The 21,245-nt window shown below is 38.4% G+C and overlaps 1 protein-coding gene across 1 annotated transcript in view; it reads right to left on the reverse strand.

Moving 5' to 3' along the window:
- The window catches only part of EHF (ETS homologous factor), a 33,745-nt gene extending 14,785 nt beyond the window's left edge, over positions 1-18,960 (reverse strand). The window contains exons 1-2 of the mRNA XM_083863954.1: positions 18,818-18,960; positions 144-243 (exon numbers count right to left, since the gene is read on the reverse strand). Of these exons, the coding sequence (XP_083720080.1) occupies positions 144-240 (97 nt within the window). The 5' untranslated portion in view covers positions 241-243; positions 18,818-18,960. The remainder of the gene's footprint in view (positions 1-143; positions 244-18,817) is intronic.
- Positions 18,961-21,245: the final 2,285 nt, after the last annotated feature.

Consider the following 21,245-nt stretch of genomic DNA (forward strand, 5'->3'; position numbering starts at 1 on the left):
TGAAAATTTTTCTTACCCGAAGTGAAACTCCAGTAAATTCATACTACTGAAATATAATACTCTTACATGTTTAAAGGTGTAGCAGCCCCTTTCCCCAGCCTCCCATAAAAGAATACAGCTCAGAGGAGCTGAATTCCTCCTACCATTGCATGTGGAATATCCGTCTGTCCAGGAAGGCTGCTGGTGGAGTAGATTGCTGCTGGAATTGATACTCATCCTGCCAGCTCCTTCCAAAATCATGATCTGTAAGTGAATCAAATAGCTTGCTTAGTGAGCGGTGTCTAGTCCCAGCGGTAAATGGTAAAAAAAGCAAAAAAGAAAATCCACTGAAGGTACAGCAAGGAGGCCAATTCCATTTGTAGAAGAAGATACAACTGAAATCAAGAACATGTTGACACAACCCCTTTTCCACTGCCACAAAATCTCCTTATGATAAACATTACCATGATTAATTTGCATACGCAAGAAGCAAGTTTCTACAGCTGCCCATCCATAAATGAATAATCTGTAATCAGAAAAGAAGCCGAATGAAAAGACAAGGCTCCTGACAGAGCAATACATGAAAACTGCCAAGCTTTGAGAAATTAAATACTAAATAGTTTTACTTTCTTTTCTTTTGCTTTAAAGAGAAATGTAGTTTAAACATGTTCTTCCTTTTTCTTTTATTTATTTTTTTAAGAGAGAGAAAGAACTTTCTAATAATTGCAAATGAAACTATACAGTAGGCTACAAGCCATGCTCAGAAAACCCCTCATACAGAAGGATACACATAATGTTAGAGGGAGGTAGCTTTACCAAGGGAATATCTTGTCAGCTGACCCAGTTTCTTATCTGATCTGTGTCAGCAGTGTCTATAACACTTCTTGGTAACAAATATCACTGATCATACATTTCGACCCACAAAAAAATCAGATGGTCAAAGATCTTGTAAATGAGACAGCCACGGTTGTAACAGAACCAATATTTTGGAGTGACACCACCTCCAAGACATTCCCTCTTTTAAGCAAACTTTCCTTTCCATGTATCTTGGCATTAGCACCATGAGTAAAATTGCCCTTTACTTTTTTATATATATTTTTTAAAAAAAAATCTAATTGTATGACCTTGTAGAAAAATGTTACATTTATCACATGCTTAATCATTCCAATGAAAGTACACAAAATTCCCTAGTGATGGGTATTCTTGAAGTTCTACATTATCTTTCAGCAGTGTGAAGTTATAAAGTTTAAAAATACACATTATAACCAAAGATATTATTAAGGAGATTGGGAAAGCAATTTTTTAAACACTACAAAGGCTTTGAATTGTAATTCTTATATACACAGGGGGGAAAAGAAAGAAAACCAAACCCCTGTTCAAAAATATTGAAAGCCGCAAAGTCTGTAAAAACAAAACATTAGACATCAGGATGGCATGTGCATGCAACTAGGCTTCACCCTAGAATTAAAAAGGTTATGAAATACAAAATGGACTTGTGAAGGGTAAAGTCACTGGTCTTGGCTGTTTATCCACTGAGCCAGTTAAAAAACACCCACTGAGAGCAGATCTCTACCTCCTACCAGTTCGTGCCAGCACCCTTTTTGGTAAAAGAGGAGTCAGTAGAAACACTTACAGCCTTGGTTTTAAGGGACCAGTCTAAAAATGACCTAGTTTGGTATTTTCCTCTGTCATTTAAAATAATCATGTAACTTAAAATTTACAAGTATCTATTTCTTGCTCCCCTACCCCTCTACCTCCCTATGTATTTAGAGAGGGGAAGGGAGAGAGAGAGGTTACTGACAATTGCTTAAAAAGACAAAGCTTTAGCAAGTTTAAGGAGGTTTATCACAGGAAATGGTGCTTTATAGTATAAACTCGTTTAGGGTGCTTTTTTTTCTTCTTTTTTCTGTTTTGTTTTTTGTTTGGGGGTTTTTTTGTGGGGTTTTTTTTTTTAATCTTATTTTTTGCCTTTTTTGTGTTCTTTGGGGGGGATTTTTTCTTTTTTGTTTGTTTTTTTGTTTTGTTTTGGTTTGGTTTTTGGGTTTGGGTTTTTTTTTTTGTTTGTTTTTTGTTTTTGTGGGGGGTTTTTTTGGTAGTTACACAGAATGGCAAAATCAAACTCTGAATGATTTGGCAGTGGCTTTCCACTTTTAATTCTAGCCAATCGGTGAGTCTGTGACCACTAGCAAGGAGGATTTAATTTCTCATAGTAGGTCTCTGGGTTTAAAAAACATTAACAATTGAGAGAGATACTTCTTGTCCAATTCTGGCCAAAGAAAAAATGACTATCACATCAGTCAGTACATTTATGTAAGTTAGAAGTTTTTTAGCCCTGTGTAAAGTCCAAGTGACTTAGTATTGTGAGTGAGAAGCTGTGAGGAAGAACTTGAATTCAATCTTATGATTATAAACATGTTCAGCCTATAAGGTATATAAATTGTATACTTGATGTGTAAGAACTTTTAAGCAATAATCTATGTTTGATAGTCAATACAGAGACTTCTGAGGTTGTACAGTTTGATGACGTATCAAGTTATTTCTTTATATTTGTTTTAAATTATTAAAGACAATTAGGTATGAATGATTGAAATATTAATGAAAAAGACCTTGTTACAGTATCAAATAGTGGTGAGGTAGAATAGCTATTCTGGGAAAACAATAAAACTTGAGGATTAGGAAAACACACTTAGAAACTTAGTTTGCTGAATTCACTTCTTTTTAAAAAATTATAATATGCACTTCATATGCACTTCATAACTTAAATCCATTGATCTGAAGTCATATTTACAGAAGCTATCTCAGAATTAAAACTATTGTGTTATATATTCCACAACACATAACACTTTTGTGTTCGTATTCCACAACTTCTATAGTTTCTGGAATTCTACACAGATTTCATAACTTGTGCAAAAGGCTTACAAGTACGTCTGGGAAAACATGTGCACATGAACTGAAATTATTTCTGTGTAATTTTGTCCTGAAGATTCAGGGTTGGTTTTTTTTTTTTTTCCTTCATAAATAATCAGGTGAATTTCCAAACCAGAAGATCCTATGATACTTTGATTCGGCAACTGAATCAAATGGATAGTTAAATAAACCAAATCATGTGTCTTGCATTGTTTTTCCAACCCAGCAGTAACTAAAACCAATTCACAATCAGCAATCTGAAAAGAACTCTGACAGCCTCTTCCTGAGATCTGGATTTTGGTTTTTTCCTTTAAAATGTCCTCTCCCTGTCACAGTGCAGCAGGCAGTTGCTCTTCACCATATCCCTGAACAACATTAACATTATTTTCAAATAATGTCCATGGAACTTGCTTTACAATTTAATCAATCAATCTTCCCAGTTTTGGAAGCTAAATAAATTATCTCAACCTCAGTAACTTAATTAATTTTCAGTATCAACTGTAGGAACAATTGTGCCTAAGAGGGAGAATTTACAACATGACGTTAATCACAGAAGGAGGACTGGATTTAGCTTTAACCTAAACTTTGCTGAAGTTCTGTGTATTACTCAAGGAAAAGGGTTTTGGTGTCTTAAAAATTTTCAGGTCACCTCCTTTATCTTAATTTGAGGGTGTTCCTTTCTTGGGAATCATTCTAGCACTTTGTTCAGGAGGATTATAAAGTCCTACTAACAACTTCCACACCTTTGCTTGGAAGCATACAGCACTATGCTCAACAATATTTTCTGTATGAAAGCTAAACTGGGATTTTCTTCATGTCATCCTGTATATGCCTTTCTTTGCTAAAAATTCCTGGAAAATTTATGCTTATAGCAGTAGCTCATCCCACACTTGAAAAGATTTTGAATCAGGATATTTGAAGCACTGTGTTCCTCATTAGTCCAGGGAGAAAGGCTCAAATCTCCCCTGTGTACAGACAAACCCTGTTAAAGGGTGTGAAACCTCAAGGGGAAGGACACATAAGATGTTCAGTTTTCTTTTAATTATATTCCATGTATCAAAGTGAATTGTGGAACTAATGAAGCCTGGTTTCCTATGAATGTGTATCTTGTGGTTGGATTCTCTAGTGTCTAGTAAGATGTGAGTGCTGATTGAAGTTTTTCCCACGGTTGGGGCATTCATAATATCTCATTGTCTCAAAGCAGTGAGCTCAAGCGTCACACTTTCTTTCAGATCAAGTATTAATGGATTTTCCTTCTGTACTTGGCAGCCAGTTTTCATTAATCCTGTAAAAACTTCGTATCTCTGTGACTTCTACCAACATATCAAATGTAATTAAAATTGGCAATGAAACTATAAGACCGTTACAGGCCAAATGTAAAAGCCAAAACACAGAATTACCACAAAAGTCTCATTTCCTCTGGAAACCATATTAAAAGGGATTTTAGCTGAGCTGATATTTTGGAAAAAAATATGAAAAATTCTGAGATCTATCTCTCTACTATGGCATGGTACATTATAAATGAAAGCATAGATGAAATATCATTTGAGTATAAAATCACATGTATTTTTATAGACATACACACACACACATCTATGTCTGTGCATGGTAGGTGTTTGTACACATAATTCCATTCTGTTCCTCTGAAGTGGTGCTGTTTCTGGAGTTACAACAATATGCAAATAACATTTTACTCAGCCAGCACAGTCAAATACAGCTGTGCACTGGTGTTCAGCAAAATTCTTTCTAGAGTCCTATTAGAAGAGATTAATGCATTAAAAAAATCTTTCACCAACATTCATGATATGAGGTGGTATTCTAAGACCAAACCCTGAAGGCCTCTCTTAGTAAAAGCTCTCACTGGAGTCTGAAGGAGCTTTGGCTGAGCCACAACCCAGCAACAGCCACAACTGCAGTAGCAGGAGGTCATTTGCTCTGCTCTTCTTCTCTTCCATGACCACCTGATCACTCTGAGTAAACAGCAGTAATGGAAAGAGCAAGGAGCCATGGCCTGCCTATGGAGCATATCCAGCATTACAGAAAAACATATTTACAAATCCTTGAACCTTGAACACTATATAGTGCACTCTATGCGAATTATTTTATTGCACTACAGGTGTGCTCTGAAAATAAATTACTCTGACCCTCATTTCCACATTCAATGCAATGAATCTTAACATCCATATAGAGTTTCTCCTTTCTTTGAACCAGAATCTTTCAAGAATAGCTTTTATTAAATGACACAAAAATTCCAAACTCAGGAAAGGTGAATAAGCAGTACAGAGAAAGCAACTGAATCCTGAAGTAGTACAATCAGAATGATTGTTCTGGTACCAATTTGTATAGCTACTCATGGACACAGCTCTGAAGTGAACTAAAGGGGCATGGAAGGGGAGCCCATAAGAGCAAGGGATCCTTACGGGAAGGGGCCCCCAGCCCCCCCTCTGGAAAAGCCATTCACTCTGCACAGAACACAACAACGATGTCTAGGGCAAAACAGACTGAAACTACTAAGCCATGACTCCACCTGTAAGCTATGCAAAGTCTAAGAGTGACTTCTAGCTGAGACAAGCTCAGTGCAGCTCCTCCTGGCGTGTCCAAAAGGGTGGATCTCTTTTGGCATATTTACCTATGGGATTCTTCCCCATTTTTCCCCTTTTACCATCATGGCTGAACTTCAAATGTAGATTTCACCTGGGCCTATTTTCTTTGAAGTGTGTTATGTACACAGTGAAGACACAATCCCTGCTTTTCAGGGCTTGGAGTTTATGGAACAAGTATCTACAGAGTATGTTAAATATTTTAGATCATTACTGTATCTTGGATTACAGTCAAAGACTTACACAGTAATCTAAAATATATAATACCAAGTGATAATTGCAATTGAAGAGGAACAAAATCTGGACTTTTAATCCTTCTCTTGAAAAATCAAAAGACTACCAAGTGGCCAGAGTTTCAAGATGTCACAAAGGACATGTATGACACAGCACGTGGACTTGTTCTACACATACGGCTACTTCGGAAACATAAATGCCTTGTACTTGTAATGTATATGATCAATTAGCTGCTTTGCATTCCAACCAGCTATTTTACATCTCCAGTGGTGGTAAGGACAGGCACAAAATGAATATATGAATGTTGAAAGCCTGTTTGCATGTGAGCTTCGGGTCTTCTGTTATGGGGTTTTTTATTCCCTTTCATTTACTGTGCATTACTACCAGGGCTCCAGGGTCCTAGTCTGAGCCAGTGTGTCTATACATACAGCTATGGCTGACCCAGAGATTGCACTGTGATCTTTATCTGTCTAATTTGCAAAGGTCTCAGGTTCATCCCTGGTGTCTGTGCCCGACTCCCACACATCATCCTTGCCATGGCTCACTTTCAGATGTGACCTTTTCTGCAGTATTTTAGCATCTCTTCTAGTCCTGTAGATTCAGTTGTAGCTAGCACATACTTCCTTGTTTCTATACCTATAGTGCCTATAGAGCAGAGAGAAGCCTCAAAAGAAACAAGTCATATGCAGGCTGATTACTCACAGGCATCTGCTTTACAACAAAAAGCTCAACTTTGCCTTGGCCTGTAAGGTACCATTCAGGTGGCTATCTATGCAGCTTGACCTATTTGATGATATCCTCAAGACTCACCACTAAGAGAACAGAAAAACTCTTAGAAAGCTTTGAAGAAATTTCATGTGAAGAAACACTCTGATCACATTCAGTATTTCATGTAAAACATACCAGGCATTTGATGCATTTCATTTTTAGTCCATCTCATGTGCGTTTGGGCCATAGTAACAAAATCTGTTTACTAAATCATATTATCACTCTAAAGTTCAAGGCAACATTACTATAAGAAAATTTTCTAAATAATCACCAAAATTTGTTGTATCCAGGATTCCAGTTTGGGTATTTGGGGCTAATCTTATTTCCTACTACACCTCTCTGGAGTACACAATTCTGTGCTTACGTATTTGTGGAGTATAGAGCTGTGGTTCATATGCATAAACCCACCTTTGCATGTGCAAAACTGGTGAGCTCTTGGTGAGCCTTCAGAGACTACATTGAAACCTTGATCATTTACTGTTGTGGGCTTTTGGAAAGGAAGACTTTGGTTTATTCTTTTGTTTTCTTTGAACCTTGTACATTGAATGTATACATGAAGGTAAACTGAAAGACCAGAAAAAGGAAGATGAATAGGAAAGGAGTGTTTAACATATACCTACATTACAGATAGGATCGTGATAAACAAAATCAAATAAAGCTTGATTGGAATATTTTATTACTAAAGATCTTATTTTCAAGATGCACTACAAGGCAACTTTTGTAAGAGATATGTGGTGGTTGTTTAAACATGTTCGTATGGATGCTTCAAAATCTTGCATATATATTTTAACTAAAGAGAACCTTGGGTAGAAAAGTTAGTATCTAGATCTGTATCTGAGCTATCCCCTCTGCTCCAGGGTTTGGGTTTGGTTCTTATCTCTCTTTTAACGATGTAATTTAAAGACAAAACCATAGTTCAGTTTCCTTTTTGAGAGAGAACAAAGTTCACTTTATGAATGCAAGGAAAAAAAATGATTTGATGATATGCAAAGTTTCATAGGTTGTTTTACTCTGACCCCTTTTTTTCCCAATAATCTTCATATGAACTGACTTCAATTTTCAAGGTACTCATTAGTAAAATGAAAATATAAGGAAGAATTTTAAAAGAGGTTTTCTGTTTGTTTGTTTTTCTAAATCAGAAGCAAACAGAAGGCAGATTGCAAACAGAGTCCTCGAGGCACAGTTGTGTCTGAGAGTGTTAACTACCAAGGGTTTGTACTTCAAATTTCCCCCATTGTCGTGTTACTTTAGCAGAGAAAACAGTGAAATGGAACCTGCCACTTAAAAAGGATATGGTGTTTCAGATCCATGCTTTCCTATCACATCACGGGTTAGATGTGCACCTTCTTGCCATGCCACTAGTTTTTCAATATGAAAAGGATAATATCATCATTTATTTTGCTGTCAAGAACTTCATCCTCCTTTTTGCAGAAGTTCTGTGCACAGATCCATATAATATTAGTGAAATTGCTATCATAGAGCTGAGACAAGAGCGAGTCAAGAAAAAGTTTTATTTCTTGTAATAGATATTTGGATTATTATTTGCAGTAATGCATTCTTAGAATGTTTGGAACAAGTAGATAAGTTCACTAAAAACTGGCCAAAAATAAGTGGGCTATTTTCTTCTTTATTTTTCGGAGTTGGCTTTGACTGGTATATGGCAATGCTTTCATTACTGTCTGCACCACCTCAGCAAGTTCATGATAATTTGGGTCAACCATTTTTTCCTGAGTATTTAGAAGTCATTTGCCATAGATTCATCAGGCTAGCCTCAGGGACACAGTCTTGGAAACACAATAATGGGAAAAACTGCCTTTGCTCTTTATTCTTCTTTCAGCACTTAATACCACACCTCATGGAACAACTCCACACCTCCTTTCATGTCCTTCCTATCTCTCTGGTACATCCTTCCTCTAACCAGGAGCCAGCTCATCTCCCTAATCTCCTTTTGCTAAACACCTTTCTTTTGCTTACAATATACTAAATATACAAATGGCCAGAAAGCACTCTAGATGGCCCTGTAACTTGACAAGCCACACGTCTATAATTACGCGTGAACCTCATCAGCTAACAAAATATTACCATCATGTTCTAACACCTTCTCCTTTTCCCTTGGCTCTGGTTCCCCAACCACTTCCCTCTACCTTCCACGACAGCTTCTCTTGTATAGCTTTAAAGACTAACAGCATATTGAGGGAAATGTTTTCCATGCTGCTAATACAGCCTGTGTGACTGTTCAGTTGTTAGTGAATAATGACAATAATAACAGTAGTAATTGTGTTTGTATTCATGTTTGGCTCTCATTAGATGCTGACTCGTTGCTGACATAACAACCACTCAGATATATGTTGCAGCAGCAGCCAGTATTTCATGTGGAAGTTCACTTTAACCACTATCACCACCAACACTTCTCTTTTGTTATGGGACTAGTCTGGTTTTCAACAGTAACAACCACTAATTTGCCTACTTTAGAAAAAAAAAAAAGCAATTGTATTTTTTCTCTTTTCCTTTGTGTGAACTCTTTCATATATTTTGTTTCAATAAAGGGCATCTACTTGGAAACTACAAGGTTCCACTTTAGGGATGGTTTCTGAGCAAGAAGCAAACAGAATAAGGAAATTGGGATGGAGACGCAAAAGAGAAAAGTGCCTTGGGGAATGTGCAAATTTTCCCACTGGACTACTGTTTTTTACATTAATTGATTCATTCAATGAACAAACTGATTGTGCATCTTCATTAAATAAAAGAGGGCCGCAGCATGAATTAACTAGGGCAGAGAAGCTGGAAATTAAGCATAAAGAATTTTATGTTAAATTATGCAGCTTTCTGAGTATCCAACCTACTTGATAGAAGCATTTATACCCCGTTACAACCCACTGCCAGACGAACCACAATATGATCGTGCTTTTTTGCTGATGGAATAGGAAAAGCATATTTCAAAGAGGAGATGTAGCAGAGCCAATGCAAGGTTCATGGTGGGAAGAGTCACTCTGCAGAGCTGACAGAGAGGGTTTATTTGGCTATTAACTCCTCCTTTGTACCAAACTGGGACTTGCTGATCCCACCTATGGGACAGCTCCATCCAGGATACCTGCTTTCCCTGCATTCCTCCCCAGACTACCAAGTATCCCAAGGTGAACCTCTGTCTGCAAAGGCAGTTGTCCCCACATGGGTGGCTATCACTGAAACAGCCCAGTGGAGCCCACTGACTCCACTGAGCTTTCAGAAAGCTGCTGTCAGACCATTACTTTTACTACCACTCAGTTCTTCACTTTTGTGTTTTTGGTAAACATTTACTTGGAGCCCAGCTGTATCCATGCAATTTATTCATACTGTATTTGTTGAGAAAAGAGTAGGAGATTGCAAGAACTCTTCCCTGGCATCCCACTCCAGTAGCTGCACAAGGGCTGTCTGCTTTATTGCTGGTGCAGCAGGAGGCTCGTTTCCCCTCTGCTCCCAGGATTGTGAGCCTCCCAGAGCCACATGGCATGGGGACAGTACTTTACATATATGCCATCACCTATTTATGCTCACTGCCTTTACTAAAAGCAACCAGAAAGTGGGGAATGAGGTTTCCTTGCTTTGTAGCCACTTTCTACAAGTAAGCCAAGAAGTTGTGGGAAACTGTCTCTGCACTTCTGTAAAAGCCAAGAACACCTTCCCACCTTCCTTGTCTCCCTCCTGCCTGTGGTTAGAAGAGCAACACTTCCGTGGCGTCACTCTTTCTCACCTGGCACAGCAAGAGCTGCCCATCCTGTTTCCATTGATTTCTCCAGTGGTTGCGTTAAACAATACAATGGAGTATTTATGTGTCAGTGTTAGGAGCAGGTTATTAAGTAAAACCCACCGTAAATAGAGCCGTTAATTCAGTTGCTGGCATGGCTCTCTGTTATCTCCTCAATACCTCCCAGAGGGTATTAGTCTTACCCTTTCGTTTGAGTTGGCAGCCGAGTTATTTTTTTGCACCTGCTGCTCTACTCCGATAACAACACAGGTCAGCTTTGATTTGTTGGAATATAAACAAAAAAAGCAAAGCCAGGCATCTGCCTCAACAGCCAGGGCTGGTTTGACGGTAGAGTTTTTCCCTTTGGGTTTTGTACGAATGTGCTCTTTCAATTCTTACGTGAACTCTCTCCGGTTTCACAAATAGTGCTTTGCTACAGAACAACCTGGTGTCAGAAAAGAGCTCAATACTATTCCATCAATGGAATCAGCCAAAGCAATGCTCCGTTCTAAGACTAAAGTCAGAAGTATCACGCAAAATACACAAAGAAAAAGAAGCTAAGGCACAAGGTTCAAAAATTACTAGGAAAAAGCAGCAAATTGAGTGTAAACAGTAAAGGAACTTTCTTGAGAGATAAAGAAAACCTGAAAGACTGGGAGGGTTTGCTTTCCCATACGAACCCACACACACTCCATCTCTTAATTTACTATTTCTCAGGGAAAAAAAAAAATAACATTGAGTCCATGAGAAGTAGGTACTCAGCTGGGAACTCAGCTACATTTAAGTTCTTCTGAAAATTAAGCCTGCAGGGTTCATCTACTCTAATAGCATCTATGGTGATGGAAGGATTGAGACACTGACAACCATGGAGCAGAGAAGGAAGAGTCCACGCAGACAGCAAAGGCAGTAAATGGCACAAAACATAGAAAGGAAAGAAGGAACCAACATTGCTTCCACATTACAAATAGGACAATGGAGACGCTAAGCTGAAATTATTCCCTTAAGTCACATAACAAGTCAATGGAGAAGTCAGTCCAACTCATATCTTCCAGCTCAAGCTCCATCGCAATCCATTGCATCACGTCTCTGGGAAATCTTTCAACATGCAGATGAGTTAGGTTGAATGTGGTTTTTTTGAGGGCAGAGAGAAGGTATTAAACAAGAGAAAGAATTCTCAAGAAAAAAAAGAGACCTGTTCAGACTGAAAACAAGATTCTTCAATGCATCATGGCTATTATGTGACTAGTAGAGATTTGAATGATAAGTTAGTCAAACAATTAAACCTCACTTGAAGTATTAAATCAAAAAAGCTGCCCTTGACCTATGTATGATCCTGAAAATGAGCTAAAAATTCCTAAGCAGAACTGGCTGAAATTCAAAATTTCTGTTTTGTGGAACTGTGGCTATTTCTACAAGAGTTTTTCTTTCCTTTTTCTTTCTTTTTTTTTTCTTTTCTTTTTTTTTTTTTTTAATTTGTTTGTTTGTTTGTCTGTTTGTGGGTTTTGGTAGGTTGAGTGGGTTTTGTTTCCTTGTGTGGTTTAGTATTTTTTTTGTTGGTTGGGTTTCGGGGTTTTTTATTTTCTCTTTTAATCACAATGAAAGAAAGGAATTTTTAAAAGAAAGTTCTCTGTCAATAGGGAATCAACTGACATGTAAAAACATATATTCAAGTTGTTCAAGGATCAAATGTTCAACTCTGTTATGTGGAATTGTTTGTGAAAGACAGAAATGTGAAGCATAAAACTGTGGTACACAGGCAGTAAAATAACCCCAGAGCAGCTGCACTGGGAGCAATAAACTCACCTAACATGGCTGTTGTGCATATGGTGACCAGGGAACCCTCTGCAGAGCCCAACCACGCTAATCCTGAAATGCAGGCAGCCTCAAAACCAAACTAGGATGTAAAGTTTCTGATCCTGATCATTCTTTTTCACCGAACGCCTTTATTTTTCATCTTCCCTTTTATTTCTTTCGCTTGTCTTTTTAAAATTTTTCTTTCCTTTTTTTCCCCTCTCTCTTTAATTTTTTTGTCTTTTAATTTATCAGACTGACTGACCAAGACAAGTAATTTTTCTTCAATACAGCATAATCCGTAACCAATAAAACAGAGTAAAATATCATCTTCAATATCTATCTGGGGCACAAGAATGCCAGGTCTTACAGCAACTGTGGAGTATGTAGCTGGTCTCTGGAAGGGAGGCTGGAGGCATTGGAAATCAGAAAAAACTTCACTCTCTCCATTTCTTTTTGCTCCCCTGTACTGCTATGTATCCCAGTCATTAATGTAACTGGAAGAGATTTCCCCAATAAAATCAACGAAAATATTTCCAGACTATTTCAAACAACTATTTTCCTCAGAAGTAGATTTTTTTTTTACCATGGAATTATACCTATTTTAACAAAGTTCCGAGAAATTAGTATTATCAGAGATCCTTGTAACAGCTTTTGCAGGTGTTGGGGAGTTTTTTCTTCTTTTCTTTTTATCTTTAATCATTAAATCTTCATCAGATTTTTAAACATTGAAGACGTTATAGCATAAGGATGCTTAAATCTGCTGCTTAGAGTCCATGGTTTGGGGAAGGGCAGCCCTGCCAGCTCTCAGGCCATGCACATGTTCCTGCAAAAAAACCCTACTGCAGCACAGGGCAAAACCCACAGGCATGGAAGTGAAAAGCAGCTCTGTCTAAGACTCCTGGCATGAACAGCCCCTCACTCACTACAAGACAATGCCCGTCACTCACTTATACCTACTGACATAACAGACACGCCAAATACCAATAGCTGTGCATTTTAAAGGATTAAATCAAGGAGCTATGCAGGTTAGAAAACAGACTTGGTTGAAATTGGGAAAAAGTATTTGAATTCCTCTTTTAAAAGTTATGGTAAGAAAGCCTGTGAAGGAGATCAGGAGTTTGCAAGACTTATGAGAAGTATCTGAGGGAATTGGGGTTTTTTAGCCTGGAGAAAAAAAGGCTCAGGGGAGACTTCATCACTCCCCAACTACCTGAAAGGAGTCTGGCTGTCAGTCTCTTTTCTCAGGTGACAAGTGACAGCATGAGAGAACATGGTCTCCAGTTGCACCAGGGGAGTTTTAATTGAATATTAGGAAACATTTCTTCACTGAAAAGGTTAGCAAGCATTAAAACAGGCTGCCCAGGAAAGTGGCAGGGTCTCCACACCTTTTAAAGGTATTTAAAATACACGTAGATCTAGTACTTAGGGACTTGGTTTAGTGGTAGACTCAGCAGTGCTGAGTTAATTGTTGGACTCAATCATCTTAGAGATCTTTTCTAGCCTAAATGAACCTATAGTTCCATGAACTTAGAGCAGGGTGTTTGTTGTGAATGTTGGAACCAGCAACAGGTAGACAAAGAAATTTATGGGATTGACTGGTCCAAAAATATTTAATCATTTAAGATTTTAAAGAGGGAAGGGAAGTTTCTGCCTGTTGTTACAAAGTATTACAGATCCGTCATTAAAAGTCTCAGAGAGGGTAAGGATATCTGCGAGTCACTAAATGTAGAAAAAGACCTGCATCTATTTCATTTCATACAATCCAATTTTAATAAGTCTGTAGGGATATCTTACTCATCTAATCACCTATTAATTCAGTCTTCTAAAACTTTTTCATCCTCCTCTGTCAGGGCAGGTGCCTGGGAATATTAAGAGTCTTTTATGTGAGTACTATGTTAGATCTCACTGCAAAAGAGATGAGAACAGCACCCTTGAGTGTGTCAGAATTTGCCTCCCTGATAAAGCCCCTCCAATCTATGAGACAACTGCTTAACCAAGCATACTTTGAAAGTGGATCATCAAGATGCAAGCTTTTAAACTATTGTGTAATAATAATTACATATTGCAGTAAAAATCATTAAGAAAGTTTGGGGGTAATCTCTATATCATGGACGTAGTCTGATTCCTGACCATAGCATCTTGGGCAATTTTACAAGGGTTCTGTAACTATATAGCAACATAAATTAGTTAACTGCTCACTGCTAAATGGAAGAAAATCTGGAACAGTTTTAAAAAACAAAACCAATTTTTCCTGTGATGGCACTACTAATTTAGGCAATAGAATATATTTTTACACATAGTTTCTTAATCCTTACAGACTTACAGACACTCAAGAGACTATTCTGGCTACATCTGATTGCGAGTTGAGAAAATATCTCAGATGTTTATGTCTGTATCCTTCCTCCATATTAGTTCCAAATAGGAACTTTTATTCCACATTTTTGTAGCTCCTTTATGTAAAATTACTTTCTTTCCATCACCACAAAGCAATTCTCTTTTATTACCCCATCTCGTTGGTCTATAACCAGTGATTACCCAGCTCCACTTGGCTGTTCTATCTACTAGTTCTCATACTCTTTCCTGTGAAGCACATTTCACAAGATCAGCAGAGGAATAGGTAATGATCACCATGTGCAATGTCAGCTTCTGGAAAGGCAGCCTTTGAGGGCTCTTCCTCAGAAGGAGACATGCAAAATGCCAAACGCCGATTGCTCCACTGGCTACATGACTCCATGTTTACTCATTCGCACCTGTCTGTAGACCAATGATCAACAAATGCCCTAAGTATTCTAGGCATTCAGTCAAGGATTTGGGGCAGATTGCAGCCCCAGTAGAGCTCAAAGGAGCTGTAATACTAAGATTCCTCAAAAATCAAATTAATCCTTAATTTTTTGTATACCAGTTGTGAGAACAAATCTTTCTTTGCTAGCCTTTCAATCAGCAATGTTACTCATGAGTTTCACTGTTACCAAGTTTACAATGTACCCTTTTCTTGAAAACTTAGTGAAATACTTCCTGGGATCATCAGAGACTATAATACATGTAAGCTGCAGAGTGTGCCGAGGCAGGGACAGTGAGGAAGAGATGCAGCCATTTGTGGTTAGAGGTCTTGAAGTGCCCTTGGACACTGGCTGAGCGGCTGAAGCCAGAGTGCTTTGCTGAAGGTGGTGTTGGGCTTCACCAATGTTCACAAGGCACTTATTATTAGGAAGAAAATTCTATGTGCTTATGGCTGAAATTCAGTAGTAGTGAGGCTGTGAAATGGGACAAAGACTTCACTTCATTAAACACCACAAACTATGCTAGCTACAAGAATAGTGTTTCTGTTCATTTCCTTGTGGACAGCAAAGCCTTTACATTTCGTTCTGCCACATCCTAATATTGTGTGTCATTAGTAATGACAAATGACAACTAAGTTTGTCGTTGTTTTCTTTTTATGTGCTGCTTGTTGCAGGAATGCCTATACCTCAGCAATACCTACTTTAAAACTGTAGGAAGTCTGATAAGAAAGAGAGCCCCGTAAGACCACAGAAAATCCTACTGAGGGTGGGCACATTGTCCTCAGATTAAGAACGGGTCGTTCACTTCTATCTGAATCTTGATCTCAGCACTCTGATGAATTTTTAAGCCAGACAGGTCTGTCCTGGAGCACCCACTTTCCAACCTGTCTCTCTGTACAGTAGGTCATTGCCCCAGTTCACAGAGATGGTATTCATAGTATTGCAGAAAGAGGTCAGACAATTTTGTGAGGATTGACTCTGAACAAGTTAACAGCAACAGAAAGCATGTGACTGCAGACTTCACAAAACAGATCCAGGCTACATTATGGTTAGTGGGAAGTTTTCCCAGTTTGGTCTTGTCACTAAGTTAAAAGCATGGAAGGGGCAAACAAGGAAGGAAAGCTAAGCACTGATTCTGGAAAGGTGTCATGGCTCATGGGCAGTTCTCTGAGTTTGCTGAGTCAATAAAATCATTAATCCTTTTCTGTGAGAATTGTACATAAATACACACTTCTTCAGCAGGTGTAGAATTCCATCCTCACAGGGGAATTTAGTGCAAATTACTGTGGGACATGCAACAGACTAACATGTCACTCCTATCCGAACACAGACGCACCTACAGAGATCCTTCTTTTTCCTCTCTAATCTCTCTCCATCTGTGTTTCTGGATGACTTTTTTTTTTACATTTATTCTCTGCGGTTTGTAACCTTGAATTTTCCAGACAGAACAAGTACAGATGTTAACAAGAAAATTCATTGGGGATGAAAAAAAATTAAGGAAGTTGAGTGGGAGCCAAACGATTTAATTTTTCAACTGTCCAGCTGTCCTATTGTCTGTTTTCACCACTGCTGAAAACCCACAACACCCTGAGAATATCTAAAGTAATAAGAAATTAGTATGGCAATACCACAGCAAATTCTCTCAGGTGACAAGAAGGTAGTAATATCCCGTGTTAAACAGACCACATTCTACTCCCTAATCTCACCACGACTGGGGTAAACATATGGTTGTCACTTTATAGGTTGCTGTGAAGCGCAATCTAATTTGTGCTGGGGCAAGCAAAGACATATTCTGATTGATAGGAGAGCCTTTATTGTCAGGACTTGGGGAAAGTATGTATTTTTACCATAGTTATAGGCTTTACAAGTGACACTTGGAGTAGAAAAAAAATAGAAATGCTAAATGCAAGGAAACATCAACTCTACTAATGATAACCTCGTCCCTGCATACAGGACCAGTGCTCAAGGGGGAGAAGGGTGTCTGTAGAACGGCGGCTCTAAGAAAGCCTTGGGCACACTTCATAAACTCCTGAACTGGAATTCCCAGTATATTGACTCATAATATCTCTGTTTGACACTCTACAGACTCTGATCCATCCTGACATCCAAATTTCACAGCCAATGTTGAAAAATTAGAGGAGAGCATTGAAGTGATTAAAGGATGGAAAAGCTTACAGTGAAACAGGTTGACATCCTTCACTGTACTGTAAGTTTCTCCATGAAAAGGAACAGGCTCTAGAGCTCAGACTAGCACAATTATCAGAGACTAGGCTAAGAAAGGACTTGTCCCCAGCTAACTACACAAGGAACAGAAATTTCCTCCCCAGGGGAACTTCTCAATAACCATCAAAAGACAACAAAATCAGGTTGCTGAATGTTAGAGCAAGACCATGTCAGACTAAAAATGAGATAAAGTATTTTTAGAAGAATGGTATTTAACTTCTAGGTCACTTAAAAACATTCTGGGGAATTTCCCATCACTGGACTTTTGGACTTTTTTTCAAGATTGGAAGTTTTCTAAATGGTAAGCTCTACTTGAAGTCATGTAATTATCTCTGAAAAATTCTGGCAAGTCCTATGTTGTTATTGCAACAATCACTTGGTTTTGAAAATTGTACAAGGCAGGAATTAAACTGTCATTGTGATATTTGTAAGTGAAACACTTTAATCCTGTTGTTTTTCTAGTTTTAATTGCAGCCATTTTCTTTAGTTTCTGTATTTGCATTAAATATAAAACTGATATATTTTCCAGCTCTGGTATTTTCTACAGTGCAAAATAGGTGTCAGACAACTGGCCTAAACTACACCCTGCAAATTTCCTATAAAAGCAAAACTTAAAGGAGTGCATTTTTTAGTTTCACGGAAGTTTTCACAAATTGCAGGAAATACAGGTGCATGTTAGATCTGTTTCACACGTCTGTGAGACAAGTATAAATAAAATGACTAAATGAAACTTTTACCTCAAGGTACTCAAGGTACTGGAGCTTGTTTAATTCCAATAATTGTTTGATTCTAAAAAGTGGCAAAGGTAGGAAAGAAAGGCTAGTTGGATGTACTTCAGAAGCAAACACAACATATACCTTTAGATGAAGTAATCAAAAAGCACATTAGTGATATAATTGAATAACTCTATAAAAATATACACAAAAGTATGTGCCTAAAATGTCTCACAGGGTGAAATGCAAACATTTGTCACTAAGCCCATTACATGTATTTCGCAAAATCAACACAGATTTGGAGCAACTTTTTCTTTACATTCTCTTCTACAACTACTTAAACAACTGTGTCTATACCTTAAGGGGGCAGTTCTGGTTCTATTAAAATAAAATTACCATTGGAACAGAAACAAATTAAACAAGCAAAGACACTGCGTGCCTCACACTATATTTACCTACCCAGTGCCTGAGCTGGGTTCCGTGCAGTGTTTTTGCTTAGACAGAACTAAGATCAGCAGAACCTCCTTCATCACACAAATGCCAAGAAATTGCTTCGAGGCTGAAACCAAGCCAAATTATAAATGTACTTTAGGGGTTTTTGTTACAAACATCAAGTCCATCAACATCCTCATCCCTAAAATGAACTGAAACACGGTCATTGCGGAGGGTATCCCAGTTCTGCGACACAAGCACTCTCAATAGCATTGAGACCACTTTTTCACCCTCGTCTTATTGAACAGATGACAACTCTGTTGTCAAAAGTAGCAGATTTAGGACCCAGAATATTATTAGATACATCATAATAGAAACTATTCTCAGGATCCGGCCCCACTCAAACATAAATACAGCAGAAATACTTAGATAGAAGATACTTAAATAGAGGTTCGGACCAGGAAAGCAGAAATCTTTATTGCAACATTAAAAAGTCTTTTGATTAAATGAGCTTAGCTGCTGTTCCAAAGTGGGAAGGGAGAGGCTTGGTATAGCGACCAGAATTCTGGTAGACAATTTATTTTTAAAAAAAATTATTTTCACTGGTGTTATTTTAAAGGAAGTGCATTTAAGAAAAAAAAAAAAATACTCCAAACACCTTACCTCATTTAGCTGCAGATTCTGGAGTGGAAATCCTGAACTGAGGCAATGGGAAAACTGTCTACAGAACAGTAGGTTGGGTAAGCACAGGTACTAGGTTATGTCAACTAAAGACTCCCAGGAGTGAAGATAAATGGATGTGATACTAATTTTAAAACATTTTGCTGAACAGTCAAGCAGCCAATAGGGGAATTCCTTAGGTCACTTCCTGTTCGTTTCATTGGATCTGCAACGACAACAACCAAGATGAGGTTGAGAGCGTTTGCATAAGGCCAGCTCAGTCCTCGGCATTCAAAGAGAACAGGTCTAACCGGGTTACACGCGTGGCTCCAGAACAAAAGAAAAACCTGGTAATGGATGAGGGATTGATTTCTTTGTAGTTGTTTTTTTTAAGATCATCCCTTCATTTTTATTTTATTTTTTAAAATGGAGGTTATTTCAGGTAGATGGGGAGATCATAATTAGATGGGGGAGAAGTGAAAAGCAGGAATTTCCTAAATTAAAATTAGTCTGGAAATAACATTAGGAGATGCACAGTGTGGAATAACCCTCTGCTGGCAGGGAGGTGGACTGGGTGAGCCCATTTGATGGGGTCAATCCTTTCTTTTATAGATCGAGAATTCTGAAAAATACATGAAAGAGGAGTTTATTGGTCTTTCAGCTTCTCTGGGTATTTGAGAGTAGGTAAGAAACAAAATGAGGAAAAAACCATCAGTGTGGGTATATGGGGTTGTGCATGAAAGTTCAGCTGTATGCAGGTTAGCAGGGCAGAGAATCAGTAGACGTGCTCAGTCTAAAGTTATCCTTGACCATGTGTGAGTTACTCCTCCAGCCTGCAACCATGAGCCTGAGCAGGAAACCAGGTGCCCAAATGAAAATAGGAAGCCTCATCTGTTTCTCATTATTTCACTAGTCAAAAAAAGGCACCAACATGGAAACAGTTAAAAATGCACTAAAATGTGGGAAGGTTCTGAGGTTTCATTAATTTGTATGCATAAAACAAGAAATGCCAAATATTGTCATTCAGTGACTGTTCAGTGGTCTGTGTGAAGTAAATTTTCTAGTCTTTGCTCATTTTTGGTCCCAAGTCCCATCATAAATCTTCCCCTGACAGATGCTGAGTTCTCAGTGCTAGATTTACCAAGCACAGGGAATGAATTGTCCTTCAACATCCAGAGATACTATTAATTATTAATCAAGGCTCATTGTCAATGTAGGGGAAATATTTCACAAATATCATTTATGCTGAACCTGATTTCAAGATAAATAGTGGATCTCAGACTCAAGGAATGTCACCTTTGTTCCTATCTTCCACACTAACACCTATTAAAAACTAAGTTCCTTTTGTTCACATAGATAAGGTGCACCTGTGTCCAAGTGTTGCTTGGGAAGATTCAATTATTTCTCATCCAGGTTAGGTCAAGTTCCATGGCTTCCATTGATTCTCACCTATCAAAGAAAGTTGTCCTTGAGGAAAAAGGAAGACTGTAAACACCCGTCTTGGAGAGCTTCATTATCTTGCAGTTACAACATCAAGAGTGGAGGTTGTCCCTGAAGACAGCTAGGCAACCATTTTGATAGGCCTAGCACTTACAAGATTTCTTTAAGCATTCATGTCACTGAGTCCAAGTATTTGCATATCAGGTCATGTCTTGGTGAGTATTCATAGCTTTCATCACCAAAATAATGCCTTAGTACAATATCAGCATGAATGATCAGTCCAGAGCAGGAAAAGCTGAGAAGCAAAGAGCAGTAAAGAGCACTTCCCTTCCCAGGAAGGATACCTTTAGCAAGAAACATAAGTCTTACATTGTGTCACTAAGCAAAACATGGGAGATTAAAGAATCACACTGAAATACATCTTATCTATATGCTGCAGAAGCACCACAGGAGGATGCGACCCCTGCATCTCAACACAGACAGGGAAAGCAGAATTTTCCTATTGCTAGAAAGGACATCAGTAAAAGCAGAAGAAAAATGGTTCCAATGTGGTACTGAGTCTGGAATGTCACTTTCTGTTTGTGTGACTGTTGGCCTTTTCTGTTTCAGCTCCTAAGGGCAGAGACAGCTTTGGTTGCTAAGACGCAGAATACTTCCAGACAGACAAAAAAGCACATTGTACCAACAGGTCTGGACAGGGTGAAGCCAGCTTGGTCGGCACACCAGCATGCATTATTTATTACTGTGCTATTTTCAAAGGCAGGGTGCCACACAGGGTGGTGGCTCCCTAAATTTACTGCCCTACCTGGCCAACTATGCTGCCCCCATGCTCCCAAGTATGCTTATTGACACTTACATGTGGTTCAGCACAGAGAGGATTACGGGTGGCTTTCGGAGACAGTCAGACCTTTCCCTCTGCATATCCTTCTTTAGCACTGCAGCCACAAAATTAACATGAATTTGGTCCCCACACAGTTCTAGGTGGCAGAGA

The sequence above is a fragment of the Zosterops lateralis genome, assembly GCF_965231275.1.
Source record: "Zosterops lateralis genome assembly, chromosome: 6".
Taxonomy (NCBI): Eukaryota; Metazoa; Chordata; class Aves; order Passeriformes; family Zosteropidae; genus Zosterops; species Zosterops lateralis.